Source organism: Oncorhynchus keta, chromosome 1, assembly GCF_023373465.1.
Source record: "Oncorhynchus keta strain PuntledgeMale-10-30-2019 chromosome 1, Oket_V2, whole genome shotgun sequence".
In the NCBI taxonomy this organism is placed as follows: Eukaryota; Metazoa; Chordata; class Actinopteri; order Salmoniformes; family Salmonidae; genus Oncorhynchus; species Oncorhynchus keta.
This window is the reverse complement of record NC_068421.1, coordinates 33,411,841-33,422,222: the sequence shown is the minus strand read 5'-3', so window position 1 is coordinate 33,422,222 and position 10,382 is coordinate 33,411,841. Positions and strand designations below refer to the sequence as shown.

At 42.8% G+C, this 10,382-nt stretch overlaps 1 protein-coding gene across 3 annotated transcripts; it reads left to right on the top strand.

Annotated features, from left to right (window-relative positions):
* Positions 1-269: 269 nt before the first annotated feature.
* On the top strand, positions 270-10,154 carry LOC118373011 (spartin-like). 3 transcript variants are annotated; one of them, XM_035759070.2, is made up of 8 exons: positions 270-425; positions 841-1,652; positions 2,204-2,401; positions 5,924-6,065; positions 6,181-6,375; positions 6,559-6,717; positions 7,050-7,140; positions 8,289-10,154. In XM_035759070.2, exons 2-8 carry the CDS (start codon positions 843-845, stop codon positions 8,491-8,493), a joined length of 1,800 nt encoding a protein of 599 aa, XP_035614963.1. In that variant the 5' UTR covers positions 270-425; positions 841-842; the 3' UTR covers positions 8,494-10,154. The 3 variants fall into 3 exon arrangements, with proteins under 3 accessions (XP_035614963.1, XP_035614964.1, XP_035614965.1); XM_035759071.2 differs by having other exon boundaries at positions 289-417; XM_035759072.2 differs by having other exon boundaries at positions 289-425; positions 7,708-8,432.
* The last annotated feature ends 228 nt before the right edge of the window (positions 10,155-10,382 follow it).

The following is a 10,382-nucleotide window of genomic DNA, read 5'->3' as shown; positions in this document are numbered from 1 at the left end:
GTACCACCCTCTCAAGTCCTAGAGCCGGATAAGGGAGATATGGAGATCTAAAAGGAGGAAGAAGTGGGAGTTTTGTTTGTTTTGGCAATGTACTCTTTTTAATAGGATGGATTAAATTATGTTTCACTATTACGTATGGATACAAATATACATATATATGTATATTTGTGTATATATATATATATATATATATATATAGAAATGATGGTTTCAAATCATGGTTTCAAACTGTCCAGTTGGTGGCGACAATACACCTTTTTGGGTTGTTGTCCGCCATAAAACCCACAGAAGAAGAAGGAGGCGCATGACACTGACAGCCTCTTGTCAGCAAAGCTTGAAATCCAGCTCCAACAGCTAAAAAGACAGACGTCAGGCGTTGATCGCCTCATTCACTAGACAAGAGTTTTGTCGTCTAACGTTAGTGGGTAATGTATCAGATTTAGATGGCTTTTGATTGACAAAATGTCTCTAGTTTATGTTTGTTTTCATGATAGCTAGCGAAACACCAAGAGTAAAGTACACACAATTTACGAACTAATTTGCTTGCTTGTTATCCAAGCAGAGGAGCTAGATGTTATTGCCTGATATCTCATGAGACACAGTACTGTTTTTTCGTTACAAACCTCGCTAGGTAGTTACAGTAATGGTAATGTTTGCCTTTGCCTGCCAGCCTCCTTATGCAAAAGTATCGTAACGAGTTATGCTAGTTAGCTAAATAGTTAACTGTTGTTAAGATTCTCAACTATTGCTTCCTTGAATTTAGCTATTGATAATTAATTAGTATCATTGAACCTTTGCCAGCTAGGTCAAAATGTATGTATTTTCTTGTTTTCTTGACAGACATGGAGGAAGCCAATCAAGATGCCTTTGACAGAGCCAGGCTGCAGGTGATCAAAGATGGCTATGAGAAGGCATTTGAGTGCATCAATAGAGGCCTGACCGAGGATGAAGCTGGCCACAAGGCCCAGGCCCTGGCCCAGTACACAAAGGGACGCCAGCACCTCCTCAGGGCCATCAGTGTGCCCTCACAGGGGCACGAGTGTGTGGGGTGCTCCTGGGAGTCAGCTCGCCAGATGCAGCACAAGATGCAGGAGACTCTGAACAACATCACCACTCGATTGGCGGTCCTAGAGACCAGCCCAGACCCTGAGCTCCCACCACCTCTAGATGCCTCTAATGGAGTCCCCGGGACAGCATCTAACTCTTACCTTTACCCCAAACTGGAGAAGGAGAAACCAGAGCAGCCATCTCCACCCAAGCTACTAATGACTAATTGCCAGGCTGGAGCTGTGGGAGGCATTGTGTCTCCCTCCCTGCCTCTTTCTCCCACTAGACAGCCTGTGGTGCTTGGCGATCTGCCCCCAGCCTACTCCTCCCAGGCGGCTGATGGCCACCTGACTATCTCCTACGGGACAGAATCTGGAGAGATGTCGCTGGTAGGAGAGGAGTTTTACAGCCACATGTCCCCCTCTCCTCAGAGCCTGGGGGAGGATGGAGAGGAACTCTTCTTCCTGTCTCACGGGGTACAGATGTTCTTTGTCACACCTGACGGCCAGGTCAGCGCTCCCTCCTACCCAGGGTACCTGCGGATGGTCAAGTTCACCAGCCAGCAGTCAGAGAGAGTGCCCAACCGCCCACCAGCCTTCCTGCAGGTAAGAGGGATGGGGGGGTGATGAATTCTAGTCACTGTCTACGTGTTGCCTTTTACAATTACCTTAAAATAGTGTCAGCACTTATTGTATTCAGCATTTCAGTGCGTGATGAAATCACAGGGTTCTTGGAATCTGTTTCCTTGACCTCTCTATCTGTTGTGCACTCTAACACAATTTCATCATTAATGGTTTGCTTTGCCTCAGCACATAAACTCCATCTTGTCATACAGGTGTGTGTGTGTGTGTGTGTGTGTGTGTGTGTGTGTGTTGTTTAGAATAGGGTTGGTCTCCTGTGTGTGTGGGATAGGCTATCAGAAGCACTGTAGCCAGATAATGATCTGTGTCCTGCATCATGTGATTAGTGACTCAGTGGCCCTAATCCCAGGCAGGAGTTCGCTATGATGTCATGGTGGGAAAACCCCAGTGGCCATCGGGTCAGGTTCAGAGATCTGTGTTACAGCAGAGAGACACAGTCATTCCATATAAACTCCCTATACTGTCCTGTGTGATTGGCTGTACTGTTGATGGTTTATACTGTTCATGTATTCCAGGTGTGTGATTGGCTGTACCCACTGATGGCCACTGACTCCCCTGTCCTGCTGTGTAACACAGGGGTGTTCATGTTCCCGGACATGATGGAGTCTGCCGCGGGATCCTACGTGGGCGTTGTGCTGTCCTCTGAACTGCCTGTTGAAGACAGACAACTGTTCCAAGACATGCTGTCCCAGATGACAGACCTCAGGGTGCAGGTGAGCTGCTGAGGCTGTGTCTCAAGTGTCACTCTATTCCCTATATAGTGCACTACATTTGACCAGGGCCCATAGGGTCCTGCTCTCTGACTGGCCCATATGAAGGTGTCTAGGGGTTGGCTGAATGTCCCGAGGAATGGTAATCGAGTAATAAACGCATCTCTCTGGCAGATGTTTTTGTCAATTCCAGGTGTATTTGAGTCATTGAAAGATGTTAAAGGTACCAAAGCAATGCCAAACCACCACACCATGACACATGTCCTTGTGCAGGAGGTTATGGACCCTGGATGAAAAGAATGACAGGGTTGCCTACATCCATTCTTAATCAGCAGTTCAGATTCAGGAAGAGTGACAATTTCCAAGTGTTGTTCTTTGTTTTCTTACATTTCACTGGGATCATTGGCAGGGATATAAGGTTAAAATGAGGGATTTGGCCCAAAATAGAACACTATTTCCTTCATAGTGTCCTACCGTTGACCAGATGCTGGTCAAAATAGTGCACAACATACAGAATAGTGTACCATTTAGTATGGTAGTAGATTAACATAAGCTATTCTGCTCTCTAGCCTCAATAATGACTCTGATTGGTCAAGATTTCTGGTGTTATTCCAGAACTACTGATGATGTAAATGCTGCTCTATTCTGATGTGAAAATGTCTGCTTGCTGCTGTAAGGCGCTCTACTTCACCTGCTGGTCTTGGGCCAGAACTCTATGGAACCTGGTCCCAAGTAGTGCTCTATGTAGGATAGAGGTCGACCGACTATGATTTTTCAACGCCGATACCGATTATTGGACGATTTTTTAAAATATATTTTTTTATTTATAAAATATAAGAACACCCATCCAAAAGCCCATAATATGTATTTTATATATAGGCTACCCTGGGGCGGCAGGTACAAATCTGTCGTTCTGCCCCTGAACAGGCAGTTAACCCACTGTTCCCAGGCCGTCATTGAAAATAAGAATTTGTTCTGACCTATATATATATATATATATATATATATATATATATATATATATACATTTTTGTAATGACAATTGCAACAATACTGAATGAACACTTTTATTTTAACTTAATATAATACATATTATGGGCTTTTGGATGGGTGTTCTTAAGGTGATTCCACAGGTTGGTGGTATTTTTTTGATTTAGCCGTTGCTGACCCCATGCTTACATCTTTATCACAAATCAGACACCTTGCTTTCCCTGGTGCCAATTCCATGTAATAGTCCCACACTGGTGCTCTGCTTTTCTCTGCCATCTGTAAAACACACACACAGCTCTGAAGTGACAATGAAACTGAAGAGTCTGCTTAGGAGACAAATACTCTCAACTGTTTGAATATAAATAGAGTTTCATTTACCTGTGATGAATGTTGAAAACAAAAACTGTAATTTCTATATGCAGGAGATCCTGTTTTAATAATGGACATGGTCAGAATTGACTACCAGAGTGCGAGTCATAATTCCCATGACACCTCCTAGCAAAATCTGAAAAGTGGTTCCTTCATTCATTTATTCCGTAGGATATTTTTTAGATTAACTTAAAATAAGGTCTGTGTTAATTTTATAACTGTAGATATCCATAGGACAAGTTAACTCTGATCAATATTGGCTAAATATAAGCAAAGATTTAAAAAAAAATGTAGAGTGGATTTATGAAAATATGTTGACAAACGTTACCTTAACCTAGTGAGGTTTACACGGATATCAAAACGCAGAGGTGGTTTAAGCACGAAGCACAGACCTTATTTGAAGTAGATCAAGACATTCTCTATGGAAGACGTGAACAGAGGCGGTTTAAGCCTGCACGAAACACAGACCTTATTTGAAGTAGATCAAGACATTCCCTATGGAAGACGTGAACAGAGGCGGTTTAAGCCTGAACGAAACACAGACCTTATTTGAAGTAGATCAAGACATTCCCTATGGAAGACGTGAACAGAGGCGGTTTAAGCCTGAACGAAACACAGACCTTATTTGAAGTAGATCAAGACATTCTCTATGGAAGACGTGAACAGAGGCGGTTTAAGCCTGAACGAAACACAGACCTTATTTGAAGTAGATCAAGACATTCCCTATGGAAGACGTGAACAGAGGCGGTTTAAGCCTGAACGAAACACAGACCTTATTTGAAGTAGATCAAGACATTCTCTATGGAAGACATGAACGGTAAAATAATGATGGAACCCCTTTCAAGTTCAACCGCAAGTTATTACAGGAATTATAACGCGTCGACTATTTCTCTCTAAACCATATACCTTTGACTATTAACCTGCTAACCTGGATTTATTTTAGCTAAATATGCAGGTTTACAAATATATACTTGTGTATTGATTTTAAGAAAGGCATTGATGTTTATGGTTGTACACATTGGTGCAACGACAGTCGTTGATTGTTTGTTTTTTATAAGATAAGTTTAATGCTAGCTAGCAACTTACCTTGGCTTACTGCATTCGCGTAACAGGCAGTCTCCTCGTGGAGTGCAATGAAATCAGGTGGTTAGAGCATTGGACTAGTTAACTGTAAGGTTGCAAGATTGGTTCCCCCGAGCTGACAAGGTAAAAATCTGTCGTTCTGCCCCTGAACGAGACAGAACGTTTCTAGGCCGTCATTGAAAATAATAATGTGATCTTAACTGACTTGCCAAGTTAAATAAAGGTGTTTAAAAAAAACACACACACACACGTCACCCAAAAATACAGATTTCCGATTGTTGTGAACTTGAAATCGGCCATTCCGATTAATCAGTCGACCTCTTATGTAGGACATAGGGTGCCATTTGGCATACAACACTAAAGGCTCTACTGCACTGCTTGCTCCCTGAATACACCTCAGCAGTTAGGAAATTTAGAACAACAGGCAGATGAAGTGCATTAATGTGTGCTAATGCTCTTATCTGGCTAGAACACAACACAGCCTCCGTAGTCATTACAGTAATGGAGTCAGAGCAACAGTATTCAGCCAGGCTCTGACTGAGGGCATGTTGTTGATAAACTACCTGTCACATGGACAGCTGCTTCTGGAATGGAATCCAATAAGCAAGTAGGTTTTTCATGAGCACATTTAATATATGTACATTTAGGAGGTTGTGTCTTGTTGAGAATAGCAATGATGGTGTTAGAACATTACCCCTCTGTCTGTTTTCCTCAAGCAAGGAGACATCTGAAATGTGTCTGGTGACTATGTCTTTGTTTAGAGGAGAATGAGACGTTGTGATCAGGATGGGGATAGAGGGAGAGGAGGCAACCTAGGGTAGCAGGAGGCTACTATTAGGGGGTTACTAGGAGAGTTAGGCACTTGAGGTTACCAGGAGGTTACTATGAGGCAGGGTCTGCTAGGCTCCAGCTAGGCTAACCAGTCCTGTAACAGCGGTAAGTTACAGAAAACGGAGAGGACCGTGACAACGAAGCAGAGTTAATCAAACTTTGTTCTTCTGCCAATGCTGTACTTATGCACCAGCAGGTGTCATAAAACCACTGTTGCAAAACACCATATTAATACAAGTCCTGCTGCTGCAGGCTCCAAATGAGGCAGCAGACAGCATCAACCTGAGCCAGAAGGTGTCCCTCGCTCCCCTCGAGGAAGAAGACCCAGCAGCAGGAGAGGAGGAGAAGAACCTGCCAGAGTGGAGTGAGAAGGTGGCCAGTGGCATCCTCACAGGTCAGACCCAGGGCCCTAACCCCTACAACCCTAACCCGAGGCTGTAGGGGTTAGGGTTAAAGTTGTATACTGTGTATCACTCACTCACACCTACTGTGTTTTTTTTTCCATCCAGGGGCATCGTTGTTGAGCTGGGGCCTGGTGAAGGGGGCTGAGTTCACTGGCACAGCCATCCACAAGGGGGCCTCGAAACTGCGGGAGCACATCACTCCCGAGGACAAGCCAGCCCATGTCAGCCCCTCCGTCTCCAAGGGATTGCATGTAGCCAAACAGGCCACCGGGGGCGCTGTCCGCGTCAGCCAGTTCCTGGGTGAGAAGTGTGTCTGACTGATTGCTTCAGGTGTTGGAAGGAGTTGACTGTCTGATTGGATGTGGATGGGTGTATCGTGTGTGCTGTTGTGTTAATAGTGGACGTTGTATTATGACTGGGTGTGCTGTTGTCTTAGTAGTTGACGTTGTGTTGATGTTATGACGGGGTGTGTGTTGTGTGTAGTGGACGGTGTGTGTATGGTGGCAGGGTGTGTGGGTAAGGAGCTGGCGCCCCATGTGAAGAAACATGGAAGCAAGTTGGTCCCAGAGTCCATGAAGAAAGACAAAGATGGACGATCCAACATCGATGGAGCCATGGTGGTGGCTGCCAGTGGAGTTCAAGGTACACATAGTCACTGTTGTGGTTGTTATAGTCACTAGGCTAGTGATTGTACAGGACAAGCCAGAACGACACGAACGTTGGCCGTGCGCAGTAGTTCACCTGCTGGCTGTCAACAAACGGTGGAGATTCAATGTAGAATGTAGAATCTACGAGAAATGAATAGATAATGACTGCCGATGTTTGGTGGTCAGAGGCGATGGGACGGCCACCTGCTACGCATGGCCGCCGTTCGTATCGGTCTGTCTTATCCTTAAGGATGGTTCACATGGATGATGTACCCCCTATTCTACCAAGTGTGGTCATTGTTGAGGTTCCTGTGTTTCTACCTGAAGGCTTCGCTACCATGTGGACTGGTTTGGAAGTAGCAGCAAAGAACATCACCGTCTCCGTTGCCTCCGAAACCGTCAACACTGTCAAGCATAAGTAGGTCTTTCTCTGTACACTTCAACCAACGTGTGTTGTCTGTGCTCTTCTCAATCAACATGGGTGCATCTCAAATGGCACCCGATGAGCCTATTGGTCCTGGTCAAAAGTAGTGCACTATATAGGGAATAGGGTACCATTTGAGATGCAATCATGTCAAAATAAATAAATATGTTGTATTGTCACACACCGGATAGGTGCAGTGAAATGTGTTATTTTTACACGGTCAGCCATAGTAGTACGGCACCCCTGGAGTTAATTAGGGTTAAGTGCCTTGCTCAAGGACATATCGACAGAATTTTTCACCTTCTCAGGTTGGGCATTCGAACCAGCAACCTTTCGGTTACTGGACCAACGCTCTAACCACTAGGCTACCTGCCAAATGTATTCTGTACTTTGTTCATTCACCATGTGTGATTGGTAGTACTACTTGCTTGACTGTTTACATTTGCTCCTGTCCACCCAGCTCTGATGTGTATGTCTGTTACTTTGCATTCTAGATCAGGTTTTTTAAGCAAAAACAAGCAAGCACTTACTGTACATTTCCCTCCTCCACTTATTTTTCAGATTTAGGGGTCTACAAAACATCTTAGACCCACCTAATGACAAGAAGACATGTATTTTCTCTTGAATGAACCCTCCTTAATAGTAATGAGCAGCATGGTCATAGCCTCTGTTTCTGGATGGTCTGAATGTACAGCGGTTAGATTCACCTCTACTCTCTAAACAGTCTACTCTTCTATCCTACTGGGCTATGCACCTGTAATTCATCATGAAGCTTACTCTGATTTCTCTGATTTCTCTGGTTTCTCTGATTTCTCTGGTTTCTAACTAACCAATTCTTTTTCCTGACTTCATTGAAAACAATATAACTATTCCTAATGCATAATCATCGTATGAATTGATGCACTTATTGCATTTATGTGTGTTATATGTGCAATCACCAGCCCCACAATATAATCAGTTGTATATTTACAGATTACTGAATAGTCAGACAATTTGAATAATTCTGTTGAATTCATGCTCTGCATGGGTGGGGGCTTTATTCCTACTTGCATGTTGTTGCTGTCCTTTCTTTTCCCTATAATTGCCCTCACCCCCTCAGCCTTCCCCCTCTCACTAGTTGGTTGTGTGTGATTGATTATAAGGTATGGGGTGGCAGCCGGCCAGGCCACAGACCATGCTGTGAACTCAGCCATTAACATGGGCGTCACCGCCTTCAACATTGACAACCTGGGCATCAAAGCTGCGGTGAAGAAGACTGGCAAACAGACAGCTGTGGCCATTCTGCAGGACTACCAGCTACAGGACCCTAACACTAACCAGAAACAAGTGGAGAAACGGGACAAATAGGCTCCATCCAGGAATAAGTTTTATGTCCCAAATGGCATCCTATTCCCTAAATAGTCACTACTTTGGACCAGAGCAAAATATAGAGAATAGGGTGTGTTTTAGGACACAGTCAACCCCTAGCCCCATGACACTTACCCCAGTCCTACCCACAGAGCACTGGTGTAGATATGAGAGGACTGGATAGGTGTGAGCAAAACGGCAACTTCTACTTGCCTAGTCTGTCATAGGGAAAGGCTGAGGTACTACCATATTGATTAAACGTGTCTGTTTTCTTTCAGATGATACCCTAGTGCCTAGAGGGTAGAGGCTAGGACTTATGTCCCAAATGGCACCCTATTCCCAATGTATAGTGCACAAAGGGAATGAGGTGCTATTTGGGATGCACCCATGTCCTCCTCTCTTTCCTTTAGAGCCTTAATTAACACACAATTTGTATTCTTCTATAAAGAAATCTATACATTATTTACAATACATATTTTATATTTACATACTAGTTGACTAATAGCCTATAGATATGTTACCAGTGTTTGATACAACTGTTAAGCACTTCAATCTTTATAATGAATGGTATGACATTATAATGTCATTAATATAATAACTAAGAGGAACATTGTGTAGGTAGGCTGATGTATTATTGCTAAATGATTTGTTTGCAAGACACTGGAATAGAATAAGTCACGTATGTGATACAAATATAAACTGATAACAGGATTCTTTTTTTTTTTTTTTTTTTTTTTTACATTTCAAGACTACTGCTGTTGACCTATTGTAGTAATACTGTAGTAACAGTAGTAGTATTACTGCAGTAGTACTGTAGCCAGCAGCAGCATGCTAACTATGTGCTATAAGAATACATGTTTGGGTTCATTTTAATCAATGAAATAATGTTAATGTGTGAAACAAGATGAATCCAAGCATGCACAGGAATATGTGTAGTTTGTATAGCTGCTGAGGGTACTGGATAAGATTGAACAAGGTATACTCTTGTCATATGACTTTGTAATGCAGAGGAAAGAATCAATCCAAACGTAGAACCAGGGGAGTGTTGAACTGGTTTGAGAATGATCCTTGGCTTGCTTCGTATGCCTTAACCAGTTACTACATGCTCTATGCTACTCTAACCAAACAAGGCCACGCTACTTTCATCTTGGTTGTACTTGTTAAAGCTGTGATATTAATTTTCTATGAAAGTACACTTTTTTTCACGTGATGTAAAGAAAGGGATATATTTTTTTTTAAACTATGACTCCTGGAAGAAATGATTATGGCAAAATTATAGCTATAAATACATCAACTGTTTTGGCACAATCTGTACGTATGTGGGAAGTTTTGGAGTGTGTGTTTTAAGATTAGTGTCGCTGTACATGTTATGTTCTCAACATACTGTATTTAACTTGTAATGCTGTCTACCATTCATGATTGACCTTGGGCTGATATTGATTCAATATGAATTGTCTTCAGTAATATTTCCCCTTAAGGGTTAAGTGAAGGCAGACTGTCTTTCTGGTGTGAATTAAATATCATGCAGGCATTGAATACACACCAGCATTCTTTTCAACATAATGGCTCTGTGCTTCTGTGGCCCTATGTGATCAAACAGTCACACGGTCCGATGATAAACCAAATATCTGATGTGTAATAAAAAAGCTATTGAAGAATGAGTTGTATATCATTAGTTTCCTTGTTTTGGATAGAGCTTGTCATATGTCTGTCTGTCTACTACATAATGGAGCATTTTCACGCAAACCCCACTCACATTACCTGGCAATCAAATCAAGATAGTGAAATAGGATAATTTTCAAATGTTTTGCAGCACGTTATCCAAGTGATTTATCCTGAATGCAAAGGAGCTCATTCGAATTAGTTGGATCACATTCAATCCAAGTAAG

Coding starts and splice junctions, on each gene's coding strand:
- LOC118373011 (XM_035759070.2), top strand. CDS start 843: ATGGAGGAAGCCAATCAAGATGCCTTTGACAGAGCCAGGCTGCAGGTG. Junction 6,066..6,180: donor GGCCAGTGGCATCCTCACAG/GTCAGACCCAGG, acceptor TTTTCCATCCAG/GGGCATCGTTGTTGAGCTGG. Junction 6,718..7,049: donor GGCTGCCAGTGGAGTTCAAG/GTACACATAGTC, acceptor TTCTACCTGAAG/GCTTCGCTACCATGTGGACT.